This window comes from Mauremys reevesii, linkage group 9 (genome assembly GCF_016161935.1).
Source record: "Mauremys reevesii isolate NIE-2019 linkage group 9, ASM1616193v1, whole genome shotgun sequence".
In the NCBI taxonomy this organism is placed as follows: Eukaryota; Metazoa; Chordata; order Testudines; family Geoemydidae; genus Mauremys; species Mauremys reevesii.
The window spans coordinates 23074539-23095069 of record NC_052631.1 but is presented as its reverse complement, the minus strand read 5'-3'; the positions used below and the strand labels follow the sequence as shown (position 1 = coordinate 23095069).

At 41.2% G+C, this 20531-nt stretch overlaps 1 protein-coding gene across 10 annotated transcripts in view; it reads right to left on the bottom strand.

The window, feature by feature from the left end:
- Window positions 1-20531, bottom strand: part of VEPH1 (ventricular zone expressed PH domain containing 1) — a 186522-nt gene that overhangs the window by 71267 nt on the left and 94724 nt on the right. For 8 of the 10 annotated variants that reach the window (XR_005584954.1, XM_039489510.1, XM_039489506.1 and 5 more), the window contains one exon: window positions 13970-14190. The exons of 1 other annotated variant lie outside the window; for it this stretch is intronic. Coding sequence is in view for 8 of the 9 variants with exons in the window: in XM_039489510.1 (XP_039345444.1) it covers window positions 13970-14190 (221 nt within the window). In the remaining variant the exon portion in view is untranslated. Of the gene's footprint in view, window positions 1-8072; window positions 8208-13969; window positions 14191-20531 lie in introns of those variants that run through there. One more of the 10 variants, XM_039489512.1, reaches the window with a different exon arrangement.

The window sequence follows — 20531 nt, the reverse complement described above, 5'->3', positions numbered from 1 at the left end:
TTTTTTCCTTTTAATGTCTTTTAAGCATTTTTTTTTAAAACAGAGGCTTAATTATTCGGTTTGTCAGGCTGTCAAACCAAAGTTTCTGAGATCAGATAAAATAGAGGCACGGAATTTTCAGAATAGATTTGTACACAACAGCTAGCTGATATTTCAGTCCGATTTCAAATAAAAATGCATTAAAAATGTTAATTATAATTTTTATTATTACAAATCCAAAATCATCCATTATGCTATCCTGCTTTAATTGCCATTCCCACCACATCCAATATAGAAAGAAATAAGAGAACTCTTCAATGAACTTTAACCTGTATTTACAAAACACTCTGTACTCTTAAAACATGACTTTTCTTCCTTTAAGTTTTGAAAATTCAGTCACTAGTTCTTTTAGATCCAGTTTTCCAGCTATTTCATACTCTATGGACATTGTGGCAAGTCCAACAAGTCTCTCTTGCACCACTGTCGAATGCAGATATGTTTTGTGATAAAGTTCCTCCTCTACCTTGGTGGATCCTGCGCTTATTGGCAGATTTTGCTAGCCTCAGAGATCTTCCTGTGTTGGATCAGGAGTTGGGAGGTTTTGGAGGGAACCCGGGCCCACCCTCTACCCCGGGTTCCAGCCCAGGGCCCTGTGGACTGCAGCTGTCTAGAGTACCTTCTGGAACAGCTACACAACGCCTACAATTCCCTGGTCTACTTCCCCATGGCCTCCTCCCAACACCTTCTTTGTTCTCACCACAGCACCTTCCTCCTGATGTCTGTTAATGCTTGTACTCCTCAGTCCTCCGGCAGCACGTCCTCTCACTCCCAGCTCCTTACAAACACCTCACTAACTGGAGTGAGAGCCTTTTTATACCAGGTGTCCTGATTAGCCTTAATTAATTCTAGTAACTTCCCAATTGGCTACAGGTATCCTAATTACCCTGCCTGCCTTAGTTAGTTCTAGAAAGTTCTTGAGTGTTCTGGAATAGTCCCTTTTATCTTACCCAGGGAAAAGGGACCTGCTTAACCCATCTGGCCTGACCCTGTCACCGTTTTCATCAATTTTAACTTTGAGAAGCAGCATTCCCCACTAGCTACGGAAACTGGCAAAGTTAAAAGAACGCATAGAGCTATAAAAATATTTGGAAAACTGAGTTTATTTTCACAAACAAACTTCAATATTTCTTCAGGAGTGGAATGTTTCTTAAGTCGTCTTGAAAAAGCCTGAAGCTCACTACTCAAATCTGTAGCATCAATGTCTTTTGAATTTTCATGAGTCAATGCCGACTCTAGTTTTATACAGAATTCTCTTATCTGTTTTGCTGTTTTCTTTTGCAAGCTGTGGATATCATATAGAAAGCCAATGTTGGCTCTAGCTGCTGAATCTGTTGAAATCTTTCGTCAACTGAGTGACTAGTAGTATCAAGGACTGCGAAGTAGAAATTCACTTTGAATCTTCGTTTTGGGTTCTGAATGGTGTGTCTCGTCCTTCATACGAAAACTGCTGTTTCTTTTGCCAAATGCGAACTGCCTCTAGTTCAAATTCTGTCAGAAAATTTATTTCTTCAGCAAGCTTGAGAGAATCTACCAGTATTCTTTCAAACCCTTCATCAGTTCTGAATTCTTCCAGATTATTTTTAGTTTGCTGCAGTTTTTGAATAGCAGAATGTATGTTCAAGTTCTTTTCCTGAAGCTGCTTACTAGTGAGGTTAATCTCAAAAAGGATATTATACCACAAAATGAGTGAAATCACAAATTTGAATTTGGAAAGGCCATTTGCAAGAGCTTCTGCATCTGAACATGCCGTATTGCCAGATGATCCAGTAAAGGTAGTATCATCAGAAATTTCAGTTAGGGCAGCATAAATGTTTACAAGTTCATAGTAAAGAGGCTTCAAAGCATCAGTGTGACTCTCCCATCTTGTCTAAGTGGTTTCACAGTTAGAGAATTCACATGGCGAGTCAGAATCTCCCAACGGTGTGTTAAGCCTGAGAAAAACACGTAAACACATTGCACCAGGTCAAAGAAACTGCTTGCCTCCAAACAGCATCTAGCAGCATCATTGACAACCAAATTCACAGAATGCGCACTGCAAGGAACACGAAAGGCCCTAGGATTGATTTCCAACATTCTCCTTTGCATACCATTGTCTTTACCCTTCATATTACTCCAATTATCATAGCCTTGGCCATGTACCTTTTCAATAGATAATGACATTGTTTCAAGCTCTTGTAGAATAGTTTCAATCATAAATGCTCCAGGCATCTCCTTCAGTGGTATGAAACCCAAAAAATGTTCCTTTATGAGCACTTCAACATTATCTTCATATGCAGACTTTTCCATATCCACAAAAAGAATGATCATCATTTGTTCAACACGACTCACATCTGGTGTACAGTCCAGTATTATTGAAAAGTATTTTTCAGAATGGGCAGCTTCTACAATTTTCTTTTTAATGGCATTTGCTAGGATTTGGATCAGTTCATTCTGCATATTTTTTCCTAAGTAATGAATCTCTGTTTCATGATCAGTTATTTTACATAGATGCTCCTTCATGACTGGATCAAACAAAGCGAAGCATTCAACAAATTTTAAAGAGTTTCCATTACCTGGAGTGTATAATTTTTCATTTAAAGAGAAGATATTTCAGGAAGGATCCCTGCTGTTTTGCTTGGTCCTTTTCCTTCTCAGCCTTTTGTTGATGATACTCAGCTCCCGAGGGTTTTCTTTATCCTCTTTCTGCCATGGGACATTTGAATGTTGTTATGTACTAACTGTGCTCCTGACTGCAAGCATTATAGCATTAAGGATGGCTGACACACCCACCACATGGCTGGCGATTTAAACCACACTGCAGCCATTCCAACACATATTTTCACTGCTGAAAGGCTCAATGATTAGTAACACACACTCACTTACCTATTAAAACAGTTAGTTACAGCATTTACATGGAAACAAAATGACCTTTTTCCACGTTATAACCCGACACCAGTTGTTTGGAAAGTAATCCCCTTCCTCACGGTTACCCACTTGGAGTGTGACATCATCACTTTTGTAGTCTGTTAAGCATTACCACTGTTACTTTTCTTTTATGGACCTTATTTATTACATATGAACCAGTTATAACAAAGAAAAGTTCATAATTATACAGCCCAATAATAATGCTAAGGTTTAATAACGCTTAAAGATACTCATATTTGGGATTTATAATGCTGAAAGATGTAATTCTTTATTCTTTGGCACCAAGAAACACAATTTTCCACAGTATTTGCTCGATTCTTAACCATCTACCTGCAACATGTGTTAAAATGACTGTTTGACATGTTGATACATGCGATATCTCTGCTCAACATGAATTTCCGGATATGCACCTTGATGTATATTCGAGTTAGGTGTCACTGGCATTGCAGCTCTTGCCGCTGGTGGATGTGTTTCATTGTGGCTGAGTTATTGCTTATCGAAATGGCGGAGTGGGTCATCTTGACCCTACGTCGCAAATTGGAAAGAAAATTTGCTAAAATATTATTTATTTTTGCAGTAAATAAAAGAGTTGACATATTAATAAATTATCAGAAATGTAGAGAAATGAATTATAATTCATATTCCCTCTGTACACACACAGGAATTGAAATAATGACATCTTCATTATTTTATTTGTGTTTTTTTTCATTTTTCATTTTTTTTTTAAATTTGATTTTTTTCCTCAAATTTGGTGCCTCATCTAACCAAGCACCCTCAGTGACCCCCTAGTTCGCCTATATGGATGGGCCACCACTGTGGGTAAGGATTTCATTCATCCAAACAGGGGATATTTGCCTAAAGTCTGATTTCTTAGACCAAAATTTTCAAACCTCAGTGCTAGGCACTTAGATCCATACTGAAGATTGATCTGAAGATCTGAAGATTTGAAGCCTGATCTTCAAAGTTACTGTACACCCGCAGCTCTCATTGCCTGTGATAAGAGCCGAGGGTACACAGAACCCCTGAATATCGGGACACTTTTTACAAAAGCCAAAATATGGAATTAGGTGCATACCTACAGCCACTGTAGTTTGAACATTTTGAGCTTTGTTTTTATGCGCAGTGAGGGAACTGAATTTATTATTATTAATTATGTTTACTACAGCAGTGCCTAAGGGCCAACCAAGAATGGGAGACCATTGTACAAACCCAGAGTAGTAGATGGTCTTTGCCCTGAAGAGGTTACAATCTTAATAGACCAGACAGACATAGGGTGGGGAAAGGGGTAGACCACACAAGCAAAGTGAACTGTGTGATGGCAGCTAGTGGTATGTTAGTTCCATTGGGTGTGTGTGTGTGTGTTCGTTTTTAGGTGGGGATAAGCTGAAAAGGGAAGGAAAGGGAGGTGAAAGGGACAGGGCAGGGGAGAAGAGGGTAAAATCAGACTGGTGTGCAGTGAAGCAGAGGTCAAAAGACCGTGAGGGAAGGGGGTGGGTTGGAGCAAACAGCGCATCAGCACAGGATGAAGCAAGTTCAGTCAACACCATAGGAAGTTCTCTGAATACCCAGTGCTCCCTTCCTTGACCACTCCTGTTCCTACTAGCTGGAGTCTGTGGCTGGCTCATCTCTGCAGTTTTTCTCCCCAAAGCCTGAGAGGCAGGGGGAAAGGGAGATCATAGCAGTCCTAGAGAGAGAGGGTATGAGGATGAGTGTCTCCCCTGAACAGTTCTGGGTGCAGGGGGTGAATTTCACCCTTAATGAACAGAGTGCTACAGCTAAACCATTACTATGTCTTCCCTCTTCAAAGATACGGATATCACTACTATTCTGATGCATCCAACAAGGTGGGTATTCCCCCACGAAAGCTTATGCTCCAATATGTCTGTTAGTCAATAAGGTGCCACAGGACTCTTTGTCGCTTACTACTATTCTGGAATACTATTAGGTGTATCATGTGAACAGTCAGTATGTGCCTTTGCTGTTATTTTGTTATAACCAAGTTTCCCGCCTTCTCTTTTGGTGTGAGGCTGCCAACAGGTTCACAAAATTATCGAGACAACAAAATCATGGGGGCAGTATGCACCATAATTCACAGAGGGATGAGTTACCACATTTTACAGGGTCAAAACATACCTATGCCATACTTTAGCTTCTTATGTGTAATATTTATAGATTTCTTAATAACAATCAGAACCCTACCACAGGGTTAAAGAGTGGCGTGTCAGTATTTTTAACTCTATTCACACATTTAAACGTTATATCATAATTTGAATTTTTTATGACCTCTTTTTTTTTAAATGAGTGTCCAAGTGGATAAATTATTAAATGCAAAACAGCTAGGTTTATGGAATGTCACAGATGAGAGTTAAAATGCAATGTTGCCAAATACAGCAGAATCTTGCTAATTCACATTCATGACTGGAAGGCCTATTGAGAATTTCCAAATATTGCAAATTATTGCTTATGAAAACAAACATATTTAACAGAAGCAACCAAGGAAACAATCACAAAATGTAATTTTTCATTTGTTTTGATATAGGCAGTTTAGTTTTTTAGTGTAGGCAATAGCTCCTGATATAGTAATAAATGTTCTGGAGACCATTTTGTAAAAGTAATGAAGTCTTAGCAATAAGGAACCTCACTAGAGATTTGGCTATCAAATCTTTGCAGAGATGTAGGAGAAGACTTAATCTCACCTACTATTATCTCTCTAATATATGTATCAATGGTATGCCCATTACCATGTCAACTATGTGCTAATAAAATTATATATAGCAAATCCCCTGTACATTGGGATTTTGGAGTGGGGTATTTGATGGAGCAATCAGGTTTGTGGATTAGAGGAATGTGAACTAACAAGGCTCTACAGAATTCTGGAATAAGAACAGACTCTGAGTAAACTGAGTTTGGTTTGTTTTCACCTCTCCCCACTTGGGACATAATCCAAAGCCCACTGAACTCAATGAGAGTCTTTCCATTGGCTTGAATGGACACTGGATCATGCTCTCAAAGGAAATGTTATCATAGTGTTTCTTTCAGGGAAACATTTAGTTCTATTTGTCAGATGTAAACCAACAGTGACTTTGTTCAAAACATGGTTCATTATAACTCAGAAGTCCACAAATCAATAGCCTGGCTCAAACTCAACTAGCCTGCCAATACCAGGCTCCCGGGACTTTCAGGATAGCTGGTACTAGTCTTAATGGACAAAACAAAATACTCATCTCTTGGGATATCCTTGGGGGGCAGGCTTCATTATCTCTCTTCTGTAAGCCCAGGCTCACGGCAGTAACAAAATGTTACCTTTTGACATGAAGCCATTCTTAACAAGCAGGAAAGATGTAACCAACATGAAATACTTCACTGAGCCTACATACTGTGCATGGCTGGAAGACAGGCGGGCTGTTTTTCTGGCTCCTCATGTCAAACAACAACAAAATTAGCAATTGTGTAAAATCTTGGCAAAATTATTGACTACATTACTGACACTGCAGGAGTTGGCCCTACTTACCCCAGAGCTGAATTTGGCCCAGCCTGTTTTCAGAAGAAAAGAGATGTAGAAATATCCAAGGAAGTATACAGAACATGTTTGCAGGAAGATTTTGGTGGCACCATATTCTTTATTACTGAATTACTTTTCAACTCTGTATGGTGAGGTATCAAAATATTATACAGGTCACCAGATGATCATAAGAATAATATTTTTATTTGTATACACCCTCCTCAACCAGGTGCTGAGAAAGTGATGCAGCACAACCCAAATACCTTTCTAAAAACACAGGAAGGGTGGGATTTTCAAATGCATACCATGCTGGCCTACCTCTGCTCCTGCTGCAGTTACATGGGAGGATCAGGTTCTACTACCAAGGCTCACCAAGCAGAGGTAGAATCTCTAAAAGACAGGTTGTATGTAAGCCATAGAACATTGGGGTTGGAAGGGACCTCAGGGTTCATCTAGTCCAACCCCCTGCTCAAAGCAGGGCCAATCCCCAAATGGCCCCCTCAAGGATTGAACTCAAAACCCTGGGTTTAGCAAGCCAATGCTCAAACCACTGAGCTATCCCTCTCTACCTCCCCCAGCATAGGTAAGTATCAGAGCAATGCTCAAGGATATTGAATAAAGTCAGGGTCTACAGCCTTAAAAGCTTCAAAAAGACAGTGTCATCTTACTATCACTCCATCTTAGCATGTCTAATGTAAAGACATTCTGTAACTGGGCAGGCATAATCTGTTAATGATTCCTCAAATAATTCTGAACAAGCTGTGAGCAATGGAGATGCCCTGCTGTAAGTGCTCCTGCATGTCTTGCTAAGGGAGAATTACTAGAATCAAACTTTATTGTCACTAGAACATGAGCTGTATCCAGTCAAACTTCGTGACCCATATTGTTTCCAAAGCTGATAGCAATGTCACCCTACAGTCCCATATCATCAGATGAATTTCTTAAATACAGCTACAATCCTTTACACCATAACAAAAGTTGCTTTAAAGATGCATAAACAGAAGAGAAAATGAAAGGCATGTGAATTGTAAATGACACCATATGCCAGACTTTGCTTCTTCTATTAAAAGAAGAAATAATTTCATCCAGCCACGATATAAAAATAAACAACAAAGAGCAGTCTGGCTTGCATGCTTACTTTGTTGTTCCCAGGAATGGTGGTTGGGAAGCTTCATTAGATCCTGTATTTTTATTTTTTTTTTGTAAATTGACCATGACAGACTTCTAAGTTGGATCAGCAGACATTAACATTCTACATTCACTTTTAAAAGTTATCTCTGGGGGGAATGACTTGCCTCTTTGTGATAGTAGGTGGCAATGCTAATAGACCATCACATGATTTTAATGATACTCTCCATCAAATGCATGTAAAATTCCCCATGTCAAATGATTTCAAGACCACAATTACTTAGAAGAAATCAGTTTTTCCTCATGGAAACATACAATTCCAAAAGGAATGGGTTATTGTTCATGCACACAGATGAAAAATCTATTTTTCTTTCACAGCACAAATACGCTGAATTGTTACTCTTGTTTAAGAAAAACTTTCTGCAATTAAGTAGTTACAGTAGCTCTGGAGCTACTGGGTATATTTCCATGTTCAGGGCCTGATTCTGATCTCACTTACACTAGTACAAATCAATGGTAAATCCAGTGAAGTCAGTGGAGTTATACTGTGTAAAGTACTTTAACTCCGTTCCTAATTTTTGGTCTACGTTTCTTCTTGCCCCTCATCTATCTGATGTTGTCCTTGGCTAAGCCTCTGAAATATAAAACCAGGGAATAACGTAAGATTTTTAAAGTTCTGCATTCGATTAAGATCTTTGTTTTATTCTATGATCTCTTACAGCTATGTTTTTAAAGGGGTGTCAACTCAGCCTCCAATTTGACACCTACAATTGTGTAAGGCATAGCACAAAGAACTCCAGGTGCATATGGCAATGTTTACGGCCTGATCCACAGCCCAGTGAAGTCAAGGGGACTTCAATGGAAAGTGGACCAATCCCTGGGACAGCTAATTGTGACTGAGTGTGCATGCAGTCAAGGAGCTAGTTGTTTACATACTTTCAGAAACAGAAGTTCTTTTATTCTAAAATGAGGCCCTCGCTGAGCATTTACACAGTGCAGCCTGATTGTTTATTATCCTTTTATTTCTTCATTTATTATTATCCTATTCCTTTATTGTTATTTATTCTCTACGTTGTGGACTGAAAGCCAAATTCTGCCCTAAATTGAAAAGGATTAAATCCTCAGCAACTCCACTGCAGCCCTATGGCAACTTCATGATTTGCCCTGGATTTGCATTGGTGTAACATAGTGTTTGGCCCTGAGTGCAAATGGTCACTTTTGAAATGTTAAAACTTTCTTTTTTCAATTGTTTATATGCTCTGGTGAGGGTCAAACACACATACACAAGCAAATATTAGAAAAGCAATATATGTCTCTCTCTCGCACGCTCTCCACAGGGGTTTCTTCTCCTCAGCAAAGGGAGTTCTTTCAATTTAGAATTTTGTGGGAAAAGATTGGAAAATATTTCATTGAAATTGTAATGAAAAATGTCTCCTGCTTTTCAACCAGTTGTACCAGACATGGGATAGAATAGAGTAGAGTAGAGTAGGGATATCATAACATTTCAGTGAGTGGAATACCTTTGAGCCTTCCTGTTATTACTAACATATCAAGTGAACAAGCATGGTCTAGATCAATAATTATTAAACTCTTCTATCAGACTGTTTGTGAAGCCTCCCCTCCTTCTACTGCTTCATTATAATTCCCATAATAAAAATGACAACTGGCATTATCATTCCCCTTTAGTTACTCTTGGACTAGTTTCCAACACATGCATGTTATCTCTCATGGACTTACTTTCTATTTCTAGTTATATTCTCTAGTGACTTTAACAAACTTTTTACAAGAGCGAGCACCAAGACTTTTAAAGGTGTTTAGGTGTTGCTAAACTCAGCACTGCAATGCCCGAGGATCCTAAAACTCATTTTCAAAAGCGATTTAGGCACTTAGGAGCCTACATCCCATCAATGTCAATGAGATTTAGGCTCCTAAGTGACTAAATCACTTTTGAAAATGAGTTTTAGGATCCTCAATCAGTTAGGCATTGCAACACTGAGCACAGCAGCAACCCCTAAATACCTTTACAAATCTGGGCCTCAGATCTATTTTTTGACCAAGCATTTTCTCACCAGGTGAGTTTTATAAATTTCTCACAGCTTTCCTTAAAAATGATTCAGTTCCACAGGGGTCCTCTCTTTTTTTACTATTTAGCTCTCTCCAGAATGTCAATTAATTGTTTCTTGAATGACCCCAACATTTTGGCTTCCACTCATTATCATGCCTCCAAGGCCATTCCTCACATTTATGAGCTTGATGACATCTGTGTTGAATTTTATCATAGAAGTAGTTTCCCTTTCTGTCCTCTTGACCTGTCACATACCACATAATGGTATTTATACAGCTCTCAGTAAAAATAGCAACTAGTGTATCTTCGCTGTAAACTACACTAAATATCATTTGAACTATCCACTGTGGGACAAATATTAGAACTCTCAAAGTACTTTGTTACGAGGTGCATTAGAAAGAGGTTGGTAGTGCTGGTGGTGGAGGGTTAGAAAAACTTATTTGAAAATACTTTCTCCCTATTTATTTTGTCCATTTGGCAAATACTAACTTGTGGGGAAAGGGGCAATTTCAGTAACTGTTCCTGTAGGCTTTTCTGGTTATCTTTTGGACTAAACTCAGTTGATAAAACATACCACCTCACTTTTAACCTGAACTTTTAGTTAAATGAAGCTTGGTTACATTCTCTGGCAGGGCCAGATTAAGGCATAGGCACTTAAGATTTGCACCTAGACCCTCAGCTCCTGGAGTCATGTGATTACATCAGACACTTAACTTTATTTTTTTTTAAAATGTAGTCTTCATGATTACTAAGGAGAACTTGAAAATGTAACGCAAGTGTCACAAATACAGTGATGTCTGCCTCACTCTGAAACAATTGCTCTAAGAGGTGGGAACTGCCCCATGCATCTCAATGGGATATTTACTCTAAGACCCACTACTCTGGGGTAACCTGACAACACCATGCAAGCAGAGGGCTCTGTGGGGCAGGAAGTCAAGGGGCCCCCAAACCCAAGCAAATATAGCTAAACTGCTGGGGTAAATACTAGAAGAACCCCTTGTTGCCACCACCATCTCTTTAAGGAAAAGAATGAACTTTTGTTGCCACTCCTGGTGTGTGTGTGTGGGGGGGGGACGACGAGGGGCCCCACACCAGTCTCTCAGTCTGTTTGGAGACAAGAGAGCTCCCTGCCACCACCTCTTTGAATGAGGGCAGGGCTAAGACACAGAGCTCTGTGCCATGTCTGTGCCTGTGGCCCCAGGTTACCTGGGATTGCACTGTGCCTCTTCACAGTGTTCCGGGTTCCCCAACCCCAGTGGATCAATAAGAAGCTATAAGCAACTTCTCCATAGCTAACCAGCAGGCTTCATAGGCCCAGCTCCAGTTCTCCAAAGTCAGCTGGCTTCAAAGGCTGCACTCTGAGCCCCCAGAACCAGAGCATAGTGAAAATAAGGCCAACTGGCTTCGGAGACTGGCTCGATTTAAAGGGTCTGTGCCACATTCACCCTGCCCTGTCCCTGGAGGATTCATTACTGTGTTCTAGGTTTGGGGGACCCAAAGAACAGACTTAGGATCTAGGGGTGAAATCCTGGCTCCACTGAAGTCATTGGCAACCCCCCCATTGATTTCAGTGGAGGTAGGATTTCACCCCTAGATGTCAGGAGTGAGATCCCTTAAAATCAGGAGAGGTGATGAGCAGGTTTTGAGGATTGCACATGAAGTTGAGGGGACCCAGAGCACAGACTTCAGAACCTGCTGGGCAGCTCCCCCCGTGTTCTGGAGGCTTGAAACCTCCCAGCAGTCAGGTCTGCCCCCTAGTGCTTTTGTAGTGTTATTGTAGCTATGTTTGTTCCGTTTAAACCCAAGAAGACAAAAAAAATCCAGTTCTTTAACTTTGGAAGGGAACCTGACCAGAAGATTGGTCAGTAATGCTGTTGGAAGCATATGGTAAGAATTTTACCTTAAACCAAGCTTAGTTTGTCAAGTTTTAGAGTAGGAGAAATTTATCTTTATTTTTCTTATAACCATTTCTGACTTTAATGCCTTAATACTTGTACTCACTTAAAACCTATTTCTTTGTAGTTAAATAAACCTTTTTTTGTTCCTTAATCAATATTAATCCAGTGTTGTGAACTGTGTGAGTAACTCCATTTAAGATGACAAATTGTTGTAAATTATTCCCTTATGGGGACAATGGACCTTTGTTATCTGAACTGTCCAGGAGAGGGTTGGACAGTGTAATACCGAATACACATTTCTGGAGGGAAAATCTGTGTCTGGGAGTGGGTTGGGGTTACCCTGCATGTGGTAACTGAGGTTGGTAGAAGCCAGAGTGTGACTAGAGCATGCTGGCAAGCTACAGCTATATACAGACACTCAGAGTGTGATGGAAGGCTGTTTGTGAGCAGCCCAGGTGGGAGCTACAGCAGCAAGGCATTGTAAGGCACTCAAGGTTCAGGGCAGGAGTTACACAGCCCCTCTCCGGTGTGGATTGCACTCCAAAAGGTCATAGGGAGCCAATATCTTTTACTGGACCAACTTCTGTTGGTGAAAGAGACACACTTTCGAGCTAGATTGTGACTAGCCCTGCAAGGCCTCATATTGTCCACTTGTTGGGATGGGAGATGCTATGTTTGTACAGAAGTGAAGAGTTACTAGCTAAGGTGCCAATAGAAGGCATTCATGAATATGTAGCATAGTTTCTGTGTTTTGTAGGACAGATCAAACTTGTTGGTGTCCACTGCAAATATCTTCCTTTGTGGCGCTCTTTACATCAGCTCTTCATATGGTGCAGGGGTCACACACTCTCTGAATCAAGGGCTGTGAGACAAGGGCTAACAGCAATAGAGATGTATTTATTAATCAGGTGATCTTCTTAGCTACTCTCCCTAAGAAAGGGTGAGGAGGAATGAGGGAAGGGTTATGGAGTCGTCCCACCCCAGCACCAGTGAAGCTAAGATGGCACATATCAGCCTCCCTGACTGATTTCAGCCGAGCTCTGGGAATGGAGTTACTGCTATTGCCTAGAAAAAACTAGCAATAGTTGTTTCTGATTTGATTTCTCTATGATGGAAAGGTGAGGGACAGTACTGTAGGTCATGTTTTGTGCTTTAAATCCTTCCTAGTGTCCCTTTCATCAAAGTACACGAAATGGGGAGCACTGCTCTCAGTCTGTGAGCAACAACTGAACAGAAGATGTTTAGCTGATTTATTGTTTTTTGTTTTAACAGCTGGACATATCAAATCATGTAAAACAGTCCAACAACTGTGCAGAGCTAGTCACTGGGCCATTTAAAAAAATTGCTGGATGGATCAAACCGGATGAAGTTTAATAAAGGCAAATGCAAAGTGCTCCACTTAGGAAGGAACAATCATTTTCACACATACAGAATGGGAAGAGACTGTCTAGGAAGGAGTACGGCAGAAAGGGATCTAGGGGTTATAGTGGACCACAAGCTAAATATGAGTCAACAGTGTGATGCTGTTGCGAAAAAAAGCAAATGTGATTCTGGGATGCATTAACAGGTGTGTTGTGAGCAAGACACGAGAAATCATTCTTCCGCTCTACTCTGCACTGGTTAGGCCTCAACTGAAGTAATGTGTCCAGTTCTGGGCACTGCATTTCAAAAAAGATGTGGAGAAACTGGAGAGGTTCCAGAGACGAGCAACAAGAATGATTAAAGGTCTTGAGAACATGACCTACAAAGGAAGGCTTCAAGAATTGGGTTTGTTTAGTTTGGAAAAGAGAAGACTGAGAGGGGACATGATAGCAGTTTTCAGGTATCTAAAAGGGTGTCATCAGGAGGAGGGAGAAAACTTGTTCACCTTAGCCTCTAATGATAGAACAAGAAGCAATGGGCTTAAACTGCAGCAAGGAAGATTTAGGTTGGACTTTAGGAAAAAGTTCCTAACTGTCAGGATAGTTAAACACTGGAATAAATTGCCTAGGGAGGCTGTGGAATCTCCATCTCTGGAGATATTTAAGAGTAGGTTAGATAAATGTCTATCAGGGATGGTCTAGACAGTATCTGGTCCTGCCATGAGGGCAGGGGACTGGACTCGATGACTCTTGAGGTCCCTTCCAGTCCTAGAGTCTATGAATCTATAAGTGCTTTCTGCATTAAGCCCTGTTTGAACTAGAGCAGGCCTTCTAGAATGGCATCCAATTTTGATATTAAATTGATTGAAAGTCAGTTTAGAGACGGCAGCCTACAGTGACGGTAGAAGACATTTGATATACTGATTTTACTGAAGTTCCCTGCAGGTACTTGTATGTTAGCTCATTACTAATTGAGTACATTTAGCATAATTGTATACTCCTGCCACTCCTCACACTGTGACAAATGTCTCCACTTATCCAGATATAAGATTAATACAGAAACTGGTTTTACCTGCTTCCTAATGTGGTGTCGTTTTCCAGTTGTCGGATAAGAAGCTTGGCTATGGCAGTGAAACTGTTACTCATACGGTAGATATCTCTGCTCTGGTTGCCCAGAATATTTGAGAAGGTGTCGGTGATGTTCTTAATCTCCAGCAGAAGAATATGGTGAAACGAGTGCTCCATGTTGGCCAGCTGATTTACCAAATAGATCAGACACATCCTGGCTCTCTCCTATCCATTAAGAGAAGATAAATCATTTTAAAATGAATGCTTTTAATATTTGTTTAAAACTAAAGCCGACTGTGTCTATGTTACTGAGAAAAGCACAAAGGCAATGTTCACTGGTTGTTTCCTGGATTACTAAGAAAAGGACAATTGCATCAACTGGTGACATTTTTACATACAGTTAGTTCTGTTCTATATTATCTATGCTGGCCTGACACCAATACACCTGACCTACAATTTACAGCTGTAGAGAGAGACTTGAAGGACAAATTCCTGAAGGCAGCCTGGCCCAGAGGGTAGGGCATCGGAATAGGAATCAGGAGACATGGGCTCTATCGCTGACTTTGCCACTGGTATGCTGTGTGAACTTAGGAAGATCTGTTTACCTTTCTCTCCTGTGTTTCCCCTCCCACCTGTTGTTCGTTATGCTGTAACATCTTCAGGGCAGGAATTATTTCTCATGATGGGCCTGGTTCTCATTTACACTAAAGCCTCTCTGGCAGCATAAAGGGTTCATACCTACTTTAAGGCCTCTTTACACTACCAGAGTGCTGTAAAGGGCTTTAAAGGATCAGGGCCAAAATAGACATTAAGTTAGAAAATCTTCCCATAAATAACTTTAAGGAAATGCACAATTTAGGTGAAAAAGCCCTATGTGCAGTTAAACAGCTGGTAGTTCATTTGCATAACTGTAGAACAACATTTAAAATGACTTGTATAAGTGCAACCAGCAGCTGAACAGCATAAAGAGCATTATCACGTTAGTTATGCATTCCCTTAAAGTTTTTCCATGTGAATGTCTGTTTTTTTTTAAAGGATTATTAAAGTGTCTCCCATCTAATTTTACTGGGCTCAGAGCTGATTGGGGCTATTGCATTTGTACACTTTAGCGGTCTCTAAACTAACCAGTCTCACCCTGTATGTGTACCGTCAATGAGTAGACACTCTTCTATCAAACACTGCTATCATCTTGCGCCTGCTCTTGCTTCCAATGAGCCAGTGTGAGTTTGGGCATTCAGTTCAGTGAGAGCAGGATCATGATCCATGTACGTTAATGCTGTAGACACTGTCATGGATCCTACTATAATTCCTTGGGTAATGCAGATATTATAGTTTTCTCTTGAAGATACGCTGGGATTTCCTCCTTGCAATTGGTAATAGCTCCAAGTGTAATAAAAGCTACATATATATATTTTGTTCTTATAGAAATATATGTTAAGATCTCCTATATATATATATAGTATCTGAAAGTGTGTGTGTGTGTATATATCTATTTATATCAGATCCTAAAGTACATCTCCATGAGATGTTCCAAGGTTTCTCTGTTTTGTTAGGATAGCTCCATTGACTGTAATACATTCAAACTCCACATTCATCAAAACATTAGAGGACAAGTATTGAGAAAAGTGCACAGGAACCACAAACTGCAGCAGTACTAGCCAGGTCCAATGAAACAAACTCCAGGCCAGAAACTCAGTTGGTGTAAATGGGTGTAGTTCCATTGAAATCACAGTCTATTCAGTACACTCTTTATAAGTTGTTATAAAACCAGGAAGAAATTTTGCTTTCAGGATCTATAGTAAATAAAAATAAAAACATTGTAGCAGAATCCAAAACTTCTTTCTTTGGTTCTCCAAAATTAGCAGAACAATACTCCAAGTGTACTTCAATGTAATGACATTCTCAAGGGTCAGTCCTGGGGCCAGTTTTGTTCAATATCTTCATTAATGATCTGGAGGATGGCATGGACTGCACTCTCAGCAAGTTTGCAGATGACACTAAACTGGGAGGAGTGGTAGATACGCTGGAGAGTAAGGATAGGATACAGAGGGACCTAGACAAATTAGAGGACTGGGCCAAAAGAAACCTGATGAGGTTCAACAAGGACAACTGCCGACTCCTGCACTTAGGACGGAAGAATCCCATTCACTGTTACAGACTAGGGACTGAATGGCTAGGCAGCAGTTCTGCAGAAAAGGACCGAGGGGTTACACTGGACGAGAAGCTGGATATGAGTCAACAGTGTGTCCTTGTTGCCAAGAAGGCTAACAGCATTGCCAGCAGATCGAGGGAAGTGATCATTCCCCTCTATTCGACATTGGTGAGTCCTCATCTGGAGTACAGTGTCCAGTTTTGGCCCTCACACTACAAGAAGGATGTGGAAAAACTGGAAAGAGTCCAGTGGAGGGCAACAAAAATGATTAGGGGGCTGGAGCACATGACTTATGAAGAGCGGCTGAGGGAACTGGGATTGTTTAGTCTGCAGAAGAGAAGAATGAGGGGGGATTTGATAGCTGCTTTCAACTGCCTGAAAGGGGGTTCCGAAGAGGATGGTTCTAGACTGTTCTAAGTGGTACCTGATGACAGAACAAGGAGTAATGGTCTCAAGTTGCAGTAGGGGAGGTTTAGGTTGGATATTAGGAAAAACTTTTTCACTAGGAGGGTGGTGAAGCACTGGAATGGGTTACCTGGGGAGGTGGTGGAATCTCCTTCCTTAGAGGTTTTTAAGGTTAGGCTTGACAAAGCCCTGGCTGGGATGATTTAGTTGGAAATTGGTCCTGCTTTGAGCAGGGGGTTGGACTAGATGACCTCCTGAGGTCCCTTCCAACCCTGATATTCTATGATTCTATGTCATGTCTGTTCTTCTTGGGCTATCTAAGAAGGGAAGAAAATAATAATTTCCAATACAATTGGGACATGAAAATACTGCAGAGACTTCAGCAAAACCACTGTCGGTGAATCTATCTGTTGGAAAGCTATGGTCTGACTCAGTGCCTTTTTCTTTATGGGTCAGAGATCTTAACTTTTTGGTATATATTCACTAATTTATTTAGAAGACATTCCTCCCTTCAGGAGATAAACAAGGGCTCAATTAACATCCAACACACATTTATTGTTTTCTAAACAATATTTGCAGCAGACATAACTGGAATGGAAGTTTCCACCATTTTCATGATATTGTGATCCAGCTGGAATGACTCCAGCAATGCTAAAATGATGCTGTTTGCCCAGAAAGGGGTAGAACAATAAACCATAGTTAGTAATATAATATGTAATTATTATACAAAGCAAAATTACAGTGAAAAAATTCAGCATGAAAGCAGCCATTATCTCTGCCACAATTTAGATGAAAAACTCCTCATAAAATGTATTTAGATGTAAATAACCACTGTTATTTTAAGCTTGATTATTTCGTATATTTATGTGCTTTACCAAAAGCATTTGTGGCATTTTATGGTATTACATTACCTGTTATGGGGAAAGATTTAAAATAAAGAAATCAAGATCGGCAACATTTAAAAAATATTCGTTGTGTGGAATCAAGCAGGATCAGGAAACTAGAAAAGAAACCGAGAGTAACTCCAGATTTACACTGGTGAGCTGAAAACAGTATTGGCTCAAAACACTCAGCATTTGTAGGATTCCTAAAAATGTCCAATTGACTATCCCGCCCAAACTGGAGATGCTTTCCTTTTGAAAAATTGCCAATTAAGGGTCAAATTCTGCCTTCAGATTCATACATGAGGCCCCCACTAAAGTCAGTAGAATCTATGTGTGTGAAAGGAGGGCAGACTTACAGTTAAGGGGATGTATTAGGCTTTTCTAGCAAGATCTCTTCTCTTTAGGGGTTCTACCTAAACTATCTGGGTACTCAATACATTTTAGTACGGCACAGGAAGTTGCTTCCAGCAGTTAGAAGGCATTACATTACTTTCTATCTATCTTTACAGTCTATACCCAAAAAGGGCTAAATCCTAAAATCCTTGCCCACTCATTCAAATAAACCTCCCAGAGGAAGGAACTAGGAGTAAATAAATAACGACTTCAGGATTTGGATCAGAACAATTAATAGTAAAAATCACCTTAAGCAAGCTGCCTTAAACTCCCAATAAATGGTAAACAAATAGCAAAATGCCTACAATACCTTTGTTATTCCAATATCTCACCTATTCTCTTCAGGTGGTATTTCTGGGGATGACCCTCCTCTAAATTTAACTGGCCTATGCAAATGGCATTTCTGTAACAAAGCTCCATCTCAAACTATTTTATATAAAAAAGGTGAAAAATCACAAAAGAGCCATATTTAGAATGCGACAAAGAGTCCTGACTAACAGATCCAGATCCAGACTAACACAGCTACCTCTCTGATACATATTTAGAATGACTCTCAGGACACACAATATTTGCATCACTAAGGTGAGCTGCAAGATAAGAAGGGGTTATCAGTACATGTATGTGGTGTGACGGACTCAGGCCAGAAGGATATAAGAGGGTCCTTTTGAGTACCAGGACGTGGGCGAGTGCTTGCCCACTGCTGAAAGCCCCTCCTCCAGCCTAGGGAGGGGCCACAAAACCCGGAACCCAACTGAGTTCGGGGGACAACAAAGGCGACAACAGGAACAGGTGGGCGGGGTCAAAGGGCCAAAACTAAGGCTATCAGAGAGTAGTGGAAGGCAGGTATATCAGCCTCAGAATGAGCAGGTCCCTATTCCTTGGATAGCCAAACAAGGGCTACTCCAGGCCAACCAAGACACCTGATGCCAATTTAACCAGTTAATACCAGCACCTGACCTCAATTAACTGACAAAGGGTCAGTTAAGGCTGTTAGGCTAATGGAGACAGCTGGAATTAATTAAGGTCCCACTTATACTGCTTTAAAAGCTCTCCTTTCCAGTTCTCTTGAGAGGAGCCCAGGTGAAAGGAGCTGGAGGAAAGGAAGCATTACTGAACCCAGAGGTAAGGGTGAAGCTTAGAAAAGGGGACCACAGGGAAGTGGCCCAGGGAATCAAAGCAGTGTTAGTGGAGGAGGGAAGCCACCAACAGCTACTATCATTAGGGTCCCTGGGCTGGAACCCGGAGTAGAGGGCGGGCCCGGGTTCCCCTCCCCCACTTCCCCCCTCCCCCCCCAAATGATCTACAGAGATCCCTTTGAAAGGGGAAACAGACTTTGGTCCAGGCAAGAGACGAAACAGTGCCTACGGAGCTGTAAGGAGCACTAGAGACTGTGGGTATTCCACCTTCCCACCTCCCATATTGGCCTGTGATGAAAATAGCTCAATAAGCTGTAACCTTTGCTGCCATACTGGGAAAGGGAGGTCATATTGAGGGCCTTGGTGAGCTTCTGAGGCCACTGTATCCTCCAGGAAGCGTGGGACACAACAATACAGGCTCGGAGCTTTGTCACAGTGGGTATCATAGAATCAGAGAATATCAGGGTTGGAAGGGACGTCAGGAGGTCATCTAGTCCAACCCCCTGCTCAAAACAGGTCCAGTCACCAACTAAATCATCCCAGACAGGGCTTCATCACGCCTGACCTTAAAAACCTCTAAGGAAGGAGATTCCACCACCTCCCCAGGTAACCAATTCCAGTGCTTCACCACCCTCCTAGTGAAAACGTTTTTCCTAATATCCAACCTAAACCTCCCCCACTGCAACTTGAGACTGTTACTCCTTGTTCTGTCATCTGCTACCACTGAGAACAGTCTAGATCCATCCTCTTTGGGACACCCTTTCAGGTAGTTGAAAGCAGCTATCAAATCCCCCCTCATTCTTCTCTTCTGCAAACTAAACAATCCCAGTTCCCTCAGCCTCTCCTCATAAGTCATGTGCTCCAGCCCCCTAATCATTTTTGTTGCACTCCGCTGGACTCTTTCCAGTTTTTCCACATCCTTCTTATAGTGTGGGGCCCAGAACTGGACACAGTACTCCAGTTGAGGCCTCACCAATGTCGAATAGAGGGGATTGATCACCTCCCTCGATCTGCTGGCAATGCCCCTATTAATACAGCCCAAAATGTCGTTAGCCTTCTTGGCAACAAGGTCACACTGTTGACTCATATCCAGCTTCTCCTCCACTGTAACCGCAAGGTCCTTTTCTGCGGAACTGCTGCCTAGCCACTCAGTGCCTAGTCTGCAGCAGTGCATGGGATTCTTCCATCCTAAGTGCAGGACTCTGCACTTGTCCTTGTTGAACCTCATCAGATTTCTTTTGGCCAAATCCTCTAATTTGTCTAGGTCCCTGTGTATCCTATCCCTACCCTCCAGCGTATCCTCCCCCACTCCTCCCAGCTTAGTGTCATCAGCAAACTTGCTGACGGTGCAGTCCACCCCATCCTCCAGATTAATGAAGATATTGAACAAAACCAGCCCCAGGACCGACCCTTGGGGCATGCCACTTAATACCTGCTGCCAACTAGACATGGATCACTACCTGTTGAGCCCGACAATCTAGCCAGCTTTCTATCCACCTTATAGTCCATTCATCCAGCCCATACTTCTTTAACATGCCAGCAAGAATACTGTGGGAGACCGTATCAAATGTTTTGCTAAAGTCAAGGAATAACACG